Raw genomic sequence first — 18,987 nt, forward strand, 5'->3', positions numbered from 1 at the left:
TTGGGCATTTTCCACAATTTGGCCCAAATCTAAAGGTTCTTATTTTGCTTTGCTTATATGACGGCTCTTGTTTATCTTGATCATATTGGGCTTTTTATCGAAATTGGGCCTAAACAGAAAACAACATACTTTCTGATTTTAAGATGATAAAACGGGACACAGTAGAGTAGTAGAAGTTAATCTGTGAGTTAAAACAGCACGATGTATGTTTTCTTTACCTTGACATGTTTTGTGCTCGGATATTTCGGATCATCCCCGTTGATATAGAAAAAAACACTGCGAAACTGACGAAGTGATAAAATACACTATTTGGAAGACAAAAAAGAACATTTCAATCACACATTTCACCCACATACGAACAACATTTGAGCGGACTACATAAACAATTTAACTTTTGAATTATCGACTACATCAAAACAAATGTGATCGATCAAATAAAACAAATATCGTTAGTTTGAGCCAAACTTTTATTTCCCTTGCCCTGAATAATCTTATATTTTTTATTGTTCCTCAACATCTCGGAAGATCAGGAGGTGGCGGTGGCAAGCTGGTCGACTTAGTTGGTCCGTTCTCAACCACAAATACCATCCCTAGTCCAAATGGCAGATGAACATCGATATGACAATGCATAATCCACGCACCTGAACAATGTTTCAAAAACTTAGCTTCATGTATGATCTATCAACAATATAACATGTAGATTATAACTTAGCTTCATATATGATGTATCAACAATATAACACGTATCTGATAGCTTAGTAGTGTGTTCAACTAGAGTCGGGCAAATTATTAAACTAAACCGAAACCGGTTTTTGGTACAAAGAGTTACCTGGGTTATTAGCTCTGAAACGGGTCACGGCCCACCCACCAACAGGTACCGCCAAGGTGTTACGGGACTGCGGGTTGACGAGATTGTACTTGCTCCGATCACGGGTCGGGTCATAATTACCGAACCCTTGAGCCAACACGTGGAAGTTAAACCCATGGAGATGCATGGGGTGACTCTCCGCCGCGATAAGCGCGTGGTTCTGCAGCACCAAATCCACCGTCGCGTTGAACTTCAAGACCTTAGCGCTCGTTGACTTTTGAGCGAACAAGAGTCCCGGGTTTGTCTGGGTTATGTTCGGGTCAGTGTAATTAAACTTAACCGGAGGCTGGTTTGGAAAATCCGGCGTGAAAATGCCTTGGACGCCGTTGAAAACCGCTTCCAAGATTGATAGTTTTTTGGGTAAGACAAAGGAATGGTTGTTCATCGAAGCTGAGAATTTCGGACACGTTTTGTTATCAGCACAGGCCTCTAGTCCTAGCCCGATGGTCACGAGCATCTCCTCGTCCACGTGGCGAGGCACTGGGACCCAGTGTGGTCCACCGACTAAGCTGGTCAGGTTGGAGTAGAATCTGAACGCAGTTGGCGTGTCGAAGAAAGAAGGCAGCTTGGGCATCAGCACGCGCTTCGCTCTCCGTGTTTTCGACGCGCCGCCGGTGTAGTGGATGACGCCTCTGGTGGTTGTGTTGGGGAACGGGACGCCGGGTGCGCTGGCGTAAGGATGAGCCGCCATGTAGTAGGAGGAGCCCATGGACTGATCGGCGTAGAGGAGCGCGTCGACGGTTTGACCCGGTGCGATGGCGATGACGTCGGTGAGGTAAGGTTTGGTGTAGACTGCGTCAGCTGCGACGACTGTCATCTTGTGGTTGGCTATCTTGAAAAACAGTTGAATGTTCATTGCCGCGTTTATGATGCGCAGTAAATATAACTTTCCTTTTACCACGTCTAGGTTAAACATTCCTGTTTTTTTTTTTCATTTCAGAAAAATAAAAGGGTTAGATCACAAATGATCATTAGATAAGATTTGATTAGTGCTAAAAAAACTTGATTAGTAACCGGCAGTAAATTTTTGTTTCACTACATAACCATATTAGATTATTCGATGAGAATATCATAATATTAGATAGTGGTATGGTATGGAATTTGTGAAACTAACTTGTTATGTATGTTTACTTCGTAGTTCTACGCATACAAAGGTTCGAAAGAGAATGCAATGTAATTAGAGAAGTATTAATTAGAATGCTTTTCATTTTAGCGTTCACTATGCTTTAAAAATAATTATTCTAAGTACCAAATAATAAAAAAACTTTTGGCAATCGTATATTCTATTAATATGGTCTAATTATTTGTTTCATTTATTTAATATATCTATTCTATTAATATTAGATATAAATATAATTACAAAAAACTAAATATAAAACTTACAATTTTCACAAAATTTTAAACAAAAAATATATCCGTTTTTTGAAAAGATAGATAATAATCTAGTTTATTTTACTAAAACAACAGCATGACATATTGGTATAGATTTAATCTAATATTCTAATATAATTATTAAAATATTTTATTAATCATTTAAAATTATTTTATACAAATATAATTACAAAAAAACACAGATATATATTTTTTCCCATCAAACACATATATAATTAAAAGTAAATATGAAAATTATGTTTCTAAAAAATATTTATATAAAAAAGATATACCCTATTTTTGAAAGACGTTTCAAAATCTAGTTAATTAAAGCATGTAATCATTTGTTCTGTTATTTCACCATAAATACGTAAAATTGTGAAAGAACATGCATGTAAACAATACCACACTCAACTTATTTAAACCTCCACTAGCTAATATGATTACTTCTATTGTATATACTTTATAATTTCCAGCACTCCGTCACCAATAACACGTAAAATAAGAATACTAAATAGTAAATATTTGAATCTATCCGTGTTTCTTCTTAGATAGTGATTAATTTGTATTTTTTTTCACTTACTGTCTTTGGAACATGGATATAGGTTTCCTGGCAAGCCATTGATCGTATAGGCGTCGGAATTGTTTGGAGGGACTCCGGTGGCGATTGCAGCCTCTTCTAACGCGACTACGTCTGTGTTCCACCATTCACCTGTTTTAATATTACAATTTGAACCTAATATTAATATTTCTAATAATTAAAATTAGAAGACTTTTGGCTAAGTACTTTAAAATACAAGTATGAGCAGCGGCGGAGACAATTAAGAGCTAGGGGGTCAGCTGACCCCTATACATTTTAATTATTTATTATACCATAGTTTCTGTAAATTTGTGATACCTGACCCAGTTAAAGTCTCTTAATGACCCCTATACAATTTAAGCCCACGTTCGTTCAACTAAAATAATTACTTTTAACATTTGAAATCTAATCTAAACCCACACGTACATTACTTTTTCCAACGAAATGCCCATGAGTAATTTAGCAGTGTAAAATTGGTTTATTGCTAAAGTAATCATGTTCATGCTAGAAATTTAGTTTCTTTTCTGTGAATGTTTATTTTTCCTGAAATAAAATCATGTATCTGTGTTCATCTTAGGATAAATTCCTTCACTATATTTATTCATTAAATTTCAATTGATTTTATATTAGGATAATAAAACGTTAGCATAATAAAACATTTACATTAATGCTAAAAAATTGGGTCTTACCAATAACTTATATAGAAAATTTTAAATAATATCTATGTATATAATAAATATAATTAAATTATGAATAATAAAATAATTTAATTTAAAAAAATAATTCACTAACATAAAAAATTACAAGGTTTTTATATGTATAATAATAAAATATTTTAGACTATATAGTGTATTATTTACAAAAATTAGATTTTATTATATGTTTTTGGTCGAAAAAATTGACCCCCGTAACAAAATTTTCTGGCTCCGCCACTGAGTATGAGGACGACCAACATCCTTTCGCATTATTCACAGGCTGAACTACTAAAGCTTAGTTTAACTATTTGAATATGTATTTTGATATCAATTAAATAAAAACAAATTATCTAGTTGAGACGTACCGAATATGATGGGAACTTCTTTGTGCGGTTTGGGAAACGGGTAAGAGTGGCCGGATTTAGGGCGGATGATGAGAGCACCGTATACGGTGGCGCGTAAGAAAGACGAATGTGCGTGCCACCACAAGGTACCTTCTTGGCCAGTGATGTTGAACCTGTAAGCGTAGCGATGGCCAGGCTGGATTGGGCATTGCGTTATCATGCTCGGTCCATCTGCCCAAACCGTCAGTTTATGGAATATCCCGTGCCTAGATTACGCAAAAGTATTACGATATATCATATTCGAACACTAGGATGTATTAATTAATTAGTATGGTTTGTTTTAAAATGTAGTATTAAAGATCTTATTGACGAATGTATTTATTAAGTATAGCTAGGATTTTTGAAGTTTTAAGTATTGATGGTCAATTAGAAGACAAGAAAAAAGTATGGATGGTCAACTTTGTTTTCGTATTACGATAACATAATTAATCAATGCAAGCCAAGTGAATTTTGATTTGAATTTAATTATAGTGTTTTATTTTCTTAGTTTATGAAAATGATTATATGGAAATGGGAATGGAGAGTAAAGAAACAACAAAAGTATCATTTTATTTGAAACCATTTCAAGATTGAAATAAAGCATGTTTCACGAAACTGAATTAGACTAATCACATCTTGGTTCGTTCAAACAGTTTCTAACATATATATAGCCTAGTTATGTTCAAATCGTTGACCGATAATTTCTAAAATTAGCTCAGCAAAACTAAACCAAATTTCAGTTAAAATTACTTTGTTTAACTTAGTTGGATAAAATAAGTAACATATAAGATAAATTAAAGAACCAGGTTGGTTGAAATAATTATTTTGTGGGTATGCATGTTTTGTTAGTCGTCTGGTTGTTGTTGTTTCTTAGCCCTAAACCAAAATTGAAATCGTAATCACTGAACAAAAATAATATAAATTTTTAGTTTGCTTCTTGTGATTTTATAACTTTAAAGTCCATAAGGAAAACAAATAAAAACAAATAACTTCTCCCCAAGTCTATATTTTCTACAACGGCAAAGACAATAGATTATATAGAGTATTTATATGCGAAAAAGGGAAACAGCTAATTGAGGAACTGTGGAAAGCTAGCGCCTAGTAAAGTCAGAAAACCAATATGAAATCACGCATAATTTAAGTAATAGCTAACATAATACGAATTTTATTATATAGTATATTAATTAAGTGAATACCAATGGTTTTGTCAAAAATAAAATAATTTAAGTGAATTAATACCAATGAATTGTGATGTTGTGAGGGGAACTGTTAATGACGTGTATTACGAGCGAGTCACCCTCCTTGGCGCGTACCGTTGGTCCAGGCAGGCTTCCATTAACAACTGTTATCACTTGCCGTTTGCACAGCCGAGACATGGTTAAGTTTTGTACCTGTCAAAACCCAAGTATCTCTCACGTCGTTAGCGCTCAATTGGTAACTAGTTGGTAACATAAACTCATACTTCACATGCTACGAATCACCTTTAACAAGTAAAATCACAAGATATGGTAAGAAAAACATGAAACGAATTTTCAAATAAGAATCCTGTTATAAGTTATGATTTATGAACCGATAGAAAATTAACCAAAGTGGTGGTCTATAAAACGAGATGTATAGCTCTAATAAGATGCATGCAAAACATGTGTGGTTACGTTGAAGGTGTGTTCGACAATGGCTGCAGAAGCTATTGAAGAGACTGCAAAAAGAAGAAGAGCCCAAGCAAGAGAAACTCTAACGCCCTCCATCTCTAGAGATAGCAAGATGGGATGAAGCGAAGTAGAGAGAAAACTAGAAATGCGTAGTGGAGATTTGAAGCAAAGATAGAATAAAGTTCGGTTAATTTATAGAGCGCAAAGTGGTAATAAAGAAGAAGCAAAACATGTTTTGTTAATTAGGGTTGTCTAAGCAGATAATTCTTTTAATATTCAAGTATTTATTCCTCGATTCTTATAATAATATATAAGTATTGATCAATATAAGGTGTTTCAGTATTTCTTTGTTTTTATTTTGGTGATCAATTTTTTAATCGAATTAAAATGTAGACTAATGTAGTGCCACATACTTTTTTCATTTTTAATTTGTCGTTTTTCTTCGTTATTAATTGTCCACCTAAATTAGATCAAGGATTGGCAAACGGGCTGTTCTTTCGAATAACACCTCCATCTGACTAGAATCTGATATATATGAAAAAATATAGCCTATGTTCATTATTTTTTTGTTAAAGCGTCTGTCCGACTATTCATACTACGAAGAATATGAAATAGACTCATATTTCGAAGTCCTCCTATAATTTTTGGAACACTTTAATCTATATCGTAAATTTTAGTCAATTCATCGGGTTTACAGTCATGTTCACTAGGTCCGAATATTTATCTCGAACTCAACAAAGATTATCCTCTCGTCTCTCATACATGAGGCTGCACATTAAAGTACCATACAAATAAACAATTTACTGATAATAGTATTAGCCAGAATATATAAACTTAGTAGTGAAAGTTAAAATCAAGTCTACTAATTAGTTTTAAAATAGTTTAATGTAATACAACCACAGTTCTCTAACATCGTTTAGGTGCTTATGTATATCTCTGTATACATATTCGTCTACGTGTGTGCATGTATTCTTTTCTTGTATATATTGAACTACTTGTTGCTAGCGAAGCTTTAGGCCTATAGGTAATTTTCAATCTGTTAGTAGAGACGTCGTTGTTCAAAATTCTAACAGTTGATTAGTCCGTTTATTTATATAATTTTAAAGGATAACAAAAGTCATTCAAACGCTTGCTTCTCAAGACAAACAATCTCACATTTTATTGAAATCAAATATATTTCCAATCACAGGTCGCACATAAATAGCTACCTATCTAATTTGATACCTAAGTATCAACCACAATTTTAGCGACATATCTCTGATCAATTTTAAAATATGCATTCCGCAAAGTGTAGATATATATAGCGATGAATTTAAAGAAAAATCTTGGCAAAGTTTTACAATATTTAGTTATTGATAAAGTAGAAACTAAAAAAGTCACTAAATGACCATCCTTTTTCTTCTTGTTGCTACTAGTTTCAGATTTTAAAACGTAGTTAAAAAGATACCCCACTAATCACATGATTCTCAAAGTTGATTACGTTCGACAAAATTAAGGAATCATTAACGAACCCACAATTTTGCTTAAGATGTTATTTAAATACAAAGCAATACATGCAACGCACTCCCGACACAGGCCAATTGATTTTTGTCTAAATCGTATGACAGTTGTAGTATCGTGGAAGTGTTCTTTCAACGATCGATCAAATTCATAAAAAAAAATTTTAGTATGATGTTGATTCGTCCACTTTTACATTATTATTATAAAATGATAAATATTAGTACGTGCATAGACAAGGTCCATATTTTTGTGAAGTTGAAACCTGGAAGCATCTTAGTCAACTTAACAAGAACGTATTGTAAATTTTGTGAAGATCATATTTAAAACATGTAAAATACCTTTTTTGTCAACATCATCTCTGTATAAAATAAATATTTACTTTTACTATGATCTGTTTTGGGTACACAATATAGGATGTGACAACTGTTTCCAGTTGTTCTAGTTATCATTTATTTACGAGATACATTATGTGTTTTTATCTTCTAAGTACTATATTTTTATACATCTTTCAACTTTCTCCCAAAAAGGAGACATCATTTACACAAAAGCTTTAAGAACAGATGAATATTGCGACAGATATTTAAAAGAGACCCGATACGAAGCAATTTGATGCAAAGAAAACTGACGAGTAGAGGTTTGAGAAAAAACGAAGCCAACGATGAAGATATGATCCCGTTACTATGTTTTTGATTTTTTTTTTTTGATAAAAACTATGTTTTTGTTGCAGAGAGAGTTTAGGATTTTTTGTTAATAGAATTCTTGGTTAATTATATATATTGTTTTTAATTATATTACGAAAGACTTGTAAATCCATTGCCAGGAAAAGTCGCTCTCTGTCATATTAATCTGACTGTTTCTTGTAGACCTCACAGGCTCGCCTCAACCTCTAGCATTGTTTTTTAGCTTTCGCCATCTCTTTTCATACGTGGATGGATGGATAGATTATCATTGACTTTTGAATTTATAACCACGTACAAACCAAATTCTTTTGTACAGAAATCAACTTGAATATCTTGATTATTTTCTAATGAAAATTTCGGTGTTAGTTGGTCAAAGAATGCTAGATGAAAGTAATAATCTCGAACATCAACTTCTTGAAACGTTACGAAGGATAAGGAACAAATAACAGTTATATTTCTCACAATCACAAGTCGTAACCGGTAAGGCGGTAACCATATCAAATTTTGTTTTGCTCAAGAAGAATTGAAGATCAACATAAAATGAGATATTATTTTACTATTTTCGGTTAAGAATGTTAGTTAAGAAAATAAAAAGGACCGTGTTAAACTAAAAGCAGAACCATACAAATTACAGTGGATCAATTTAATGAATTTATCAAAGATTTAAGGCAAACTTAATCGAAGGAGAGATCAAAGTTTTCTTTTTCCATCAACCATGAAACAATTTGTTTAACACAGGTGATCAACTTCTGCATGCAATAGACTCCACTGTAAGAAATCGCCTATCTAGCATCAGAGAATCAAATCGGAGTCTGACATCAGCTATGTTCGCTCTTTGGTTGTCTAAGGATCGCCATCACCAAGCCTTTTCTCACCCTTCTGAATACGACGCTTCACAAAGGCTACTCTCCTTCTGTGATATTGGGCTGCAGATATCAGTTAGGCCCTCTTCTTCTATTATTATCTGATGTTTCAAGTAATGGGCTACGGACCAAAACAGTTGCCATAAATGGGCCATATTTCTGTATATATATAAGCCATTTCTTAAAAAAGAACAATTTTGTGAATTTTTTAAAAATTATATACTCCTTCCGTTTTGAATTACTCGTCGTTTTACAGTAGAATTTTGGTTTCAAAATAAATATCGTTTTCGGTTTTCAATGCAACATTTATTAAAAATATACTCTACTCTATTTTTCTATGGTTGATATATAGTTAGGTGTATTGGTAATAGTGTTTTTATTTTTAAAATATGTAAAATTAAATGTTTTCTTAATCTGTGTGCATAAACTTAGAACGACAAATAATATGAAACAGAGAAAATAATTGTCTGCATTACAAAAAAAAAATACCAATGTTGCGTTGCACAGTAAAATTGATATTGAAATTTCCCGCCATAGTAAAATTTACTAAAATCTCCTTCATAAAAACAAAGACAAAATAGTAAAGGTGACGACGTAAATATATATGTGGAAGGTGAAAGAGTAATATTCAAGAAGAAATTAAACCAATCTTTTTTTTTTGTAAAAGAAATTAAACCAATCTTTAATGATATATTCTATAAATTCCTTTATATTAGAAATAGACTCTATTATAAAATTGAATTTGTTCAAATAGTTTATTTTATAATAGAGTTATTCTGTAATATAGTAGTCCCAAATATAAAGTAATCTTGATTAAAAAGTAATAAAAAAATTATTAATCAAAAACGGAAAAAGAAAATTTTGTGCAAAATCCTAGTAGTGAACTGAAAAAAAAAACTATGACTTGTATCATCTAAGTTGTATGGCCTCTGCCTTTACCGTATCATTATAATTGTTTCACCAATGAAGAAAAAAAGAAATACACAATCCAGTTAAGATCAAGGCAAAACGCCAAGAAAATCCAGGGTTTTAACACACAAATCTGATGGTACATCAAATCTGATGGTACATCAGAGATTCTCTCAAATAAAGCCAAAATAAAAGCAAACAGGTATATGTATGTTTTGTGCATTGACATTTCTAAATAGGGAGAGGAAGAAGCTGTACAGATCTTGGTTTTGTTGTTGTTGTAATTCTACAAGGCTTCTAAAGAAGAGCCTTGTTTAAGTGCTGCTTTAGCTTCAGCTTCCATCCCAAGCTTTAGGAGACAAGCTGCTTGTAAGTAGAGAGCGGTTGAACACTCTGGCGACAGAACTTGAGCTTGCATCGCATCGCTTAGAGCCTCACTGAACATATCGCTCATTAGGTAACATAGACACCGTCTGATTAACACTGTTGGTGATACCACTGGTGCTCCGCTCATGAACTGTTCATAAAAGAGTTTCAATCTTTATTTTAAGTATGGGAGAAAGAAGGTTTCTCGATGGATTCATCATGATACCTCTGTGTAGAACTCAATAGCAGTCTCAATATCCTTTGCACGAAACGCGGCATCTCCATGCTTTTTGTTATCAATATTCTCTTGCATATCACCCGTCCACATTTGGAATGAGAACTGCAGTGACATCCTCAGAATGAGGTATTGAATGGTATCTAAGAGATTATGTTTCTCGCAAACATATATATAAATATACCTCATTTGTGACTGACACATCATCCTCTCCATATCCAAGTTTCTCGAGAAGTTCGTGTATGCCACTTAGATCCACTCTTGAGCATGCTTCTCCAAGAGGGGTCAAGCGCAATGGCTGATTTGTTGCAGGTTTAGGGTATGATGGAGCCTGCCAATATTAATCCCCATGAATGCATAAGAATTTGTCTTAAAAAAAAAAAACTTATTAACCTTGGAAGAATTAATGTTGCCGTGACTCACAAGGATGTTTGCTTCTTTGAGTTTTGGCCATAACTCAGCTCGTTTCTCAAGTCTTGAAAGAGCAGACATAAGAAACTTTATGCTTGGTCTCTCAGCTGGTTCAGGCCGAAAACAGCGGGATGCAAGGTGGATTAGTTCTGTCCTGTCTTCATCAGAGACCTGACCATCTAGAGCAGAATCCATTAGCACCAAGTAGTTTTTGCCACGGAACAGATCAAGTGCCTGGAATGACGACATAGATAATTAAGAATCTGCTCAAGATACATATATGATACCTCAGAATTCACTTCTAAAGATTGACACTAGAGGAACCAATATATATATATATATATATATATATTGTTTGTTGTGAGAGGAGAGTTTACATGATTTGGTGGAATATGTTTGCCACTCATAAGATCCAGCAACAAGGTTCCAAAGCTGAAAATGCTACTCTCCGGTACCAGAGTACCTTGACGCAAATATTCAGGAGGAGCAAATACCAAGTTGGTACTGTAGCTCTTCCCCTCTCTGATACACTTCATGAGTCCGAAGCAAGACAGCCTAGGGTTACCAACGTTATCGAACAATATTCTGTAGGTGTTAAGATCATGGTACAAATCTAGTCCCATATCATTACAATACTCCAAGGCTTTCGCTGTATGTAACGCAACCTTCAACCTCATGTCCCATTTCATTGGTCGTTTCTCCCCTGCAAAAAAAACAACTTTATTAGACACAAACGAAACTCATCAAGAACTGTAATAAAAGGTTGAGACTCTCTCTCTATCTCTCACAGTGGAAAAGATGCTTTGCAAGTGTTCCATTGGGCATGTACTCAGCAACGAGAATCCTTTCTTGACCCTCTGAGCAACAACCGATCAAACTGACCATATCCTCACTCCTACACTTCCCCACTTCTTGTGCTTCTTCCTGAAAACAAAACAACACAAAACGCCATATTCAAGAAAGCTTTCCATGAGCAACAACAGATCAGAATCTTTGAACATTGCCACACATTCAAGAGAGATCTCGAGTCATAAAAGAATAATAAATATGGAATCATTAATAAGTCAAGGACGCACGAAGAATTCGGAAGCGTCAGGCCATGAGAGTTTCTGAAACCGCTTTACGGCGATCTTTTTTCCATCGTCAAGCGTCCCTTCGTAGACGATGTTAGGAACCTTCTCGTTGTGTTCCGACACGATGTTGTCGGCGGAGAATCCGTCAGTAGCGACTCTCAACTCTTCCAAAGTGAATTCCCGGAATCTCGGACAAGAGCTTCCCTCGCTGTCTTTGTTATTATTATCTTGCAGAGAAAACGACTAAGGTTAGGTTTCTCGATCATTGTATTCAACGCATATATAAAGAGGAGAAAACTGGAGAAATTACCAAGTTCGCCGATGACGGTGGATTTAATCGACGGATATGGCGAGCGACGCCAAGGCTTGAAGCAAATGCAACGCATGCCGGCAATGGAGAAACACAAAAACTTTGAAGTGCTCTTGGTAAACCTTCCCGCTTCCAGGTAAATACGATAATATTTCAAAAAGAAAGAACACTAATATTTATTTTGTAGCGAACATTTATTATTTTTAAATCATAATCAAATAGTATATAAATATGCTTCAGAAGAAATCAACTTAGCTATATGTCAACAGGATCAGCTTGTTATATTGTAAAGATTTTAGTTTTTGCGTGTTTCATTCGATTTCTTCATTTGAGCATGAAACATTACAGAATTTTATATCAGAAAAGCATATAAATATATTTGTTGGGGTTTTGTCTTCATTAACGCCTGTCTTGTTTTCAATGGATCATCTTGCATCTTAGATATAACAGTTATTTTTTAGGATGTAAGTACTGTACTTTTCATAAACATATCGTTTTCTCTCATGACTGGCAAAAAAGATAAAAAAACTCTGGTGTTTATAGTGGGACGCTCGTTTTGGTGAACTATACTAAAAAAATAAACACATACAATAAAGAAATCACACACTTGTTAACACACATGGATCTAGCCTCTATTTTTGGTTTTGTTAAGAAATTCTCACAAACACTATATGAGCTGACTTACAACTTTGAAATTCCATAACAGTTATTTTTGTTTTGTATTTCTCATACATCCAAAAATATAAACATGATTCATTCATATGTATATATTTTCTTCATTCATTCATTTATTGGTTTTTGATATTCCTATATTCGAAAAGTCGATGCAAAGTGCTAGACGATGATTTTGGTTAGGCTAAAAAATCTCTAAGTATGACTTCCATCCCCACAACAAGATGTATATTAATATAATAATACGATGACCAACATGTATATACTTAGCCACGACCATATGGATGATCTAATTTAAAAAAAAACATATGGATGATCCAAAACGACAAACTCATACATATTACATGCACCACACTAATGCTTACATAAGCCCTGAATCTGATAATGCGAATAGAAATTATAAATCCAATGAAAAAATCTAAAAAACCAAGATAAATAAAAATCAATTAAGATAGATTTTCCAAACAATTATGTTACACAATGTAGTAACAATTATGGTCATTATCAGATCACAAAGGCTTTTGAATAATGATCATGTTTGGTGTAATAATTAATACTGATTAGGTCTTATACTAAGATTGAAACCCCCAAAGAAGGATTGAAACCCTAGAGGATATTCAGATCCTAGTTGAAATTCAACTATAAGTGTCTTCTTAAAGATGTAGCTTGACATATAAGTTCTCCAAAGGGATATTTTTATTATAGTTCCAAAGCCTTTTTGATCTTGTCAAATCAGGTGAAGACATTGAAATATGAAAAATAAAATACTTTTATTCTAACCAAGACTTCATGAATCTTGGCCAATCACAAACTAAAACATAATTAAAACAGAAGAGATCGAAACATTTGAGAGTTGAGACGAAATCAAAGCTCATCCCTTTTGATCGTAGATGGACGAACACCTTGGCTTAAGAAGTCTCTGTAATACTTGCCCGATTCTTTCTCAATACGTGTGAGGTTATTTTTGAAATCAATGTAATAGAGTCCGAATCTGCTGTTGTAACCTTCATTCCACTCGAAGTTATCCAACAATGACCATACAAAGTATCCTGTAACATTTACTTTGTCGATGCTGCATATTTTACGTTTTATTAGATTCTTAGATATGATTGTTACTCATCTATCATGTAAGCAAAATAAATAGGACTTACCATATAGCTTCATTCATACTCAAAAGATGCCTCTGAAGATAATACTTTCTGTTGTGATCAGCGGTACCAACTGCAACTGAATCGGTTTCCCCAAGGTCTTCTCCATATCCTAGCAAAATCAATATATTAATTATACGTACTTGTTTCTGTAACCAAATGAAAAAATAACGAGTTAACAATGATGATGATATGACAAAATCTCTACTTACCATTTTCCATGATCATAATTTCAGGGTTTGCATATTTATCCTTGATGTACTTCAAAAGACTTCTAAATCCTTTCGCGTAAACGGGCAGCTTACCGGTGGAAGGCTGACATATAACAAAGGTGAAAAAGTATAACGTTATAGGCATACATATAAGATTTATCCATGCATTATGTGGAATTGAAATGACAACATCATAGCACTAGTACAAACCTCAAAGTTACATATATCATAGTTAAAATCTTATGATCTAATTATAATATAATTATAGAAAAAAACTCTAATTAAAAGCATACCGTGCTACCGATGGTCAATTTGTCTGCGTTCTTAGCTGAAAAGAAGATCAATTTTGATCAGTACAAAATACAAACCTATTGGTTTGTTTTGTTGCCATCGCAATTTCAACCTAAGGAGAGAAATAAAAACTTACGTTCCCAAGAAATAAGAGAATCTTGCTTCCATCGTGGTTTAGAATGATCTGGATTTTCGAGATGGTTCGCAAATGTCGAGGTGTAGTAGTTGAGTCCTACGAAATGAGCCGAGTTTTGCAGTTTTGCTTTCTGCGCAGTGGTAAATTGGGGCAATCTGTGTCCAACAATGTCTTTCATGATCTGTGGATAGTCCCCATACATTGTAGTATCTAGATGCCTACAAGAAATTATAGATTTCCATTGAGGAAAATTTAAAAATCATCCATTAAAGGAACTCTATATATACCAATTTTTTTAGAAATTTATAATACCATCATCAACTGCTTACCATCCCAACATAAAGTCAAGTGCACGGCTTGTGGACGCACCATCTTGTGAATCCTGAAAGTCATGTGGTTCAAACCAAGCCGGACTATGTGCGATTCCGACCTTCCCTCCTTTACACTGTCGCCATAATTAACATAACAGAAAACAAAACAAAAATGGTTTATATCTTAAAGTCAACGATGGTAAAACAAGTTTGAAGTTAATCCCTATAATTTATATACATTAGTTACCTTTTCACATTGTGTGAAAGCTTCAAAGGCTTCTGCGTGAGCGTTAAGAAGGTTATGACTGACTTGGTAAACCTCGTGTCCTGATTGTCCCCCTTTGCACGTAGGATCTACGTAGGAAGAACAACGTCCTGGTGCCTTCTTGCCTACGTCATAACCAGCGTGAGCGAAAACCCATGGCTCGTTGAAAGTGATCCAATGTTTCACTTTTCCACCGTATTCTTGGAAAACAAAATCGGCATATTCCCGGAAATCTTTCCTGCATTTTTTTATATTGAGCTATTTATTTTATCACGTTACTGGTTGCCACAATAATATATAGATTAATATACGTTGTATAAAAAAAACAACTTACACAATCCTCTCACTTAAAAAGCCGCCATATTCGTCTTCTAAATCTTGTGGAGTGTCCCAGTGAAAAACAGTTACAAATGGAACTATACCTATATTACATAAAATTTTATATATTTGTTAAGAGAATAAGAAGGTATCTAAGTGTCTGCGAGTTCATTTCTATATACATTCTTCACCCAAATAAGATATGCTTTAAACTACATGTTACCATTTCTTAGTAGCTCATCGATGACGTCGTGGTAGAATTGGACACCAGATTGACTCACTCCTTTCTCCTTTCTCCCATCTGATAAAACATTTGTTTTGTCTCATTAATATTTTTTTCTAAGTGATCATATTCTACATGCAAACTAAATTCGTTTAATTAAAGGCAATTAAATTTGTGGCCGGAAGCACATATACTCACGAGGAAATATTCTTGTCCATGCGATAGAGAGTCTGAAGGCATCTGTGTTTAGGCTCTTCATTAGCTGAATGTCTTCCTGTATACGTAAAAAAAAAATATTTAAAAGGAGACAAATTTCCAACATCTAGTATTTAAATCAGTGATGTACTAGTCAATAGAATAATATATACTTCGTACATAGTTTTTCATGTAAACGTTCGTACCAAAATTTTCTTTTCATGTAAGTATGTACCTTATAACGGTGGAAGAAATCGACGGCCACATCGCCATTTTGGCCTTTGCATCTCTCTGTAATTTTAAATTAAAGATTATACGGATCAACAATTAGATCCATATTTAAGTATAGACGATAAGAAGAGGAAATGCAGAGGAACTAACCTGGATATCTCTTACAATAAATATCCCATAAGGCCGGTCCACGACATGTTTCATTCACTGCACCTTCAACCTATCCAATGACATTGCGAAGAGTTGATGGGTTGAGGAAATGATATATAAAAGCATGGGATGTACATTTTTTTCCCACTAATTATATGTAAACACTATGATACAACCCCGAATATTATTTGATAACTAGTAAAGAATACGCCGAAAATACTAGTAAAAGTGGACCAAATTATCTTCAGGTAGGTGATGGTGTTCTATACTGTACTAAAGTTTACGATATTTATTCAATGGAATGTTGTTTCAAATAGTCTGGTACATGAAACACCTTGTTTGCATATAGTATATATATAGTATTATGCTGTTTAGTATTGTATATATTCTATAAATTTTATTAACCAATTTTTTTACTTTTTGAAAATGATAAATGCTGACCTACATTTACCATATACGTGATAACATATTATTAGGTATGAAATAATTTATGGAAAAGATATTATCTAATTGATAACTTAGGAACATGTTAAGAAATGTTCATGTATTGCACCTGATATGCGGCAGTAGCCGTGCCAAATAAGAAACCTTCAGGGAAACTTGCCCGGCTAAGTTTGGTCGATGGAGGGCAAACAGGCCCATCAGCTGTTGCCGGAGAGACGACGATTGTTAGGAGCATAAGCAGCCCCATGAGAGGAAACTTTTGCAAAGCCATTTTGGGTTTGGTTATTTTTTCTTCAAGAAAAGATGTTTAGGATGGTTCTTCCACACAGAAGTGGGGTTCCTTATATAGTAATTTTAACTCACTGATTATTTTTATTTTTTGACTAAGGGCATTCAGTTTTTAACTCACTGATCTCTCATCATTTTATGTTTTTAATTAATATGCCATTCAGGCCTCGTTTTAATCATGTTTTGTACATTATATAGATTCAGATCGAGTTTTTTGATTAAATCTGAATTGATAAATGGACGTGATCGACATGATCTCCTATGCGTATTTTTAAACTACTGTTGTTTAGTAAACGAAATTTTTTATCGGCGACTAATCAACCTGTACTCAACCGCATCTTCACACTCATATTCCAAGCTTCATTTTGTGCGATACTGCGATCTGAAGATAAGGAAATACAAGAATCCATCGATTTACTGGAATAGTTTTCTATATGCCATTAAGGCCTCGTTGATCATCTTTTATTTTTATACTATATAGATCCAGATCGATTTTTTGATTAAATTTAACTTATAAGTGGACGTGATCGACATGGTCCTAACGTGTGTGTGTTAAACTACCGCTGTTTAGTAAAAGTAATTATTTATGGTCATTTTCATATTTATGCGAATTGGTGATAAATAATGCAAGAATGCATCGATCCCTAATCCCTTGGAACCCAAACAAGTCACAATTACCATTCGAAACATTGTGAAGCTCACATTCTTCTCACCACTGATTACACTTCGTATATTCATGATTCAGTCTCGATATTGTATTTAGTTAATCCTCATCAATTTCTCACTAATTTTTTTGTTTGTAATTGGACAAAAACACATAGATTATCGTTTAAAATAGGACTTATTCTTGGGTTCATCCCCTATGATGAACCTTTAGGTTCACCAACCAATAGTGTTTGAATATTTGATATTTGATATCTTTTAAAAAAGGAAACATAATTGAATTTCCAAATTAGATTAAAAATAAAAATATTAAATACATAAAAAATAGTAATAGTTACAAAAAATAAATAAATATTATTAAGCCTTCACTAAAATACTAAATCTTATACTCTAAATCCTAAAACCTATACCCTAAATCCTAAACCCAAAAATTTTAGGTAAACCCTAAACGTTTTGATAAATCATAAACCTTAAATCATAAATATTAAAAACTAAATCATAAAACACTAAACCCTAAATTCTAATCACTAAACCCTAAATCATTGGGTAAACTCCGAACCCTTGGATAATTCATGAACATATAGGTTCACCGACCATATATAATGTTTGAGTTTATGATTTATCCAAGGGTTCGGGGTTTACCCAAGGGTTTAGGGTTTAGTGATTAGAGTTTAGTGTTATTATGATTTAGTTTTTAATATTTATGATTCAGGGTTTAGGATTTATCAAAAGGCTTAGGTTTATCTAAAAATTTTGGTTTAGGTTTTACCTAAGATTTTAGAGTTTGGGATTTAGGGTATAGAGTTTAATATTTTACTAAAATCTTAATAATATTAATGTATTTATTTTGTAACTATTACTATTTTTATGTATTTTTATTTTTATTTTTAAAATATAATATAGTTTGGAAATTAAATTTTGTTTTCCTATTTTAAAAGATATCAAATATCAAATACTCAAATACTATAGGGGGTGAACCTAAGAATATCTCTTTAAATAGGTTGGTTCATTGCACGATCTATATTCTATCTCGCTGGTGTTATTATTTATTTGGTAATTATTTTTATGCATGAGGATGGTATTAATTTCATCCCATCTATATCGCTGTATTATTTAACTTACTTCTACCAGAATTTTGAACAGAATATCGCGCGTGTCTAACGTGGAACTTTTTTTTAACATGTGAATTAGGTCGTTGTGCAACGCCAGAAGACCAATCTTTTAAACACAGGATAAGATGCCGGCTCGGCGTATTCACTGATTCACTGGTCCGACCTGTTCAATCGGTTGAACCAGGATTTTATTTATTATATATATATATATAATATATATATATATATATATATATAAATCATCTAGTGACTAATATCTAAAACCTATCACAAAAAATAGAAAAATAATAACTGAATCTTGATACAAATATAAACTAAATGAAAACATGAAAATTAAAAAAAACTAAAAAAATATGTTGGATAATAATAAATGATATAGTCTTCATTACCTTCTAAAACAAGAAAATATGGAAAATATTAGACAAACTGTAATAT

The 18,987-nt window shown here is 33.3% G+C and overlaps 3 protein-coding genes across 3 annotated transcripts; all 3 read right to left on the bottom strand.

Moving 5' to 3' along the window:
* Positions 1-285: 285 nt before the first annotated feature.
* LOC108857644 (laccase-7) lies at positions 286-5,727 on the bottom strand. The gene is made up of 6 exons (XM_018631650.2): positions 5,550-5,727; positions 5,137-5,288; positions 3,880-4,124; positions 2,823-2,951; positions 830-1,786; positions 286-641 (listed from the first exon to the last, which is right to left on the bottom strand). Exons 1-6 carry the CDS (start codon positions 5,640-5,642, stop codon positions 511-513), a joined length of 1,707 nt encoding a protein of 568 aa, XP_018487152.2. The 5' UTR covers positions 5,643-5,727; the 3' UTR covers positions 286-510.
* Positions 5,728-9,723: 3,996 nt separating this feature from the next.
* LOC108860451 (serine/threonine-protein kinase BSK6-like) lies at positions 9,724-11,969 on the bottom strand. The gene is made up of 8 exons (XM_018634330.2): positions 11,894-11,969; positions 11,587-11,810; positions 11,299-11,434; positions 10,888-11,213; positions 10,523-10,744; positions 10,284-10,430; positions 10,091-10,204; positions 9,724-10,015 (listed from the first exon to the last, which is right to left on the bottom strand). The coding sequence occupies exons 1-8, from the start codon at positions 11,967-11,969 to the stop codon at positions 9,785-9,787; spliced, it is 1,476 nt and encodes a 491-aa protein (XP_018489832.1). The 3' UTR covers positions 9,724-9,784.
* Positions 11,970-13,265: 1,296 nt separating this feature from the next.
* LOC108862927 (beta-glucosidase 23-like) lies at positions 13,266-16,781 on the bottom strand. The gene is made up of 13 exons (XM_018637197.2): positions 16,599-16,781; positions 16,046-16,115; positions 15,900-15,955; positions 15,668-15,743; positions 15,470-15,547; positions 15,263-15,350; positions 14,911-15,166; positions 14,682-14,797; positions 14,353-14,570; positions 14,219-14,253; positions 13,926-14,028; positions 13,717-13,825; positions 13,266-13,637 (listed from the first exon to the last, which is right to left on the bottom strand). The coding sequence occupies exons 1-13, from the start codon at positions 16,758-16,760 to the stop codon at positions 13,430-13,432; spliced, it is 1,575 nt and encodes a 524-aa protein (XP_018492699.2). The 5' UTR covers positions 16,761-16,781; the 3' UTR covers positions 13,266-13,429.
* Positions 16,782-18,987: the final 2,206 nt, after the last annotated feature.

The sequence above is a fragment of the Raphanus sativus genome, chromosome 5, assembly GCF_000801105.2.
Source record: "Raphanus sativus cultivar WK10039 chromosome 5, ASM80110v3, whole genome shotgun sequence".
NCBI lineage: Eukaryota > Viridiplantae > Streptophyta > Magnoliopsida > Brassicales > Brassicaceae > Raphanus > Raphanus sativus.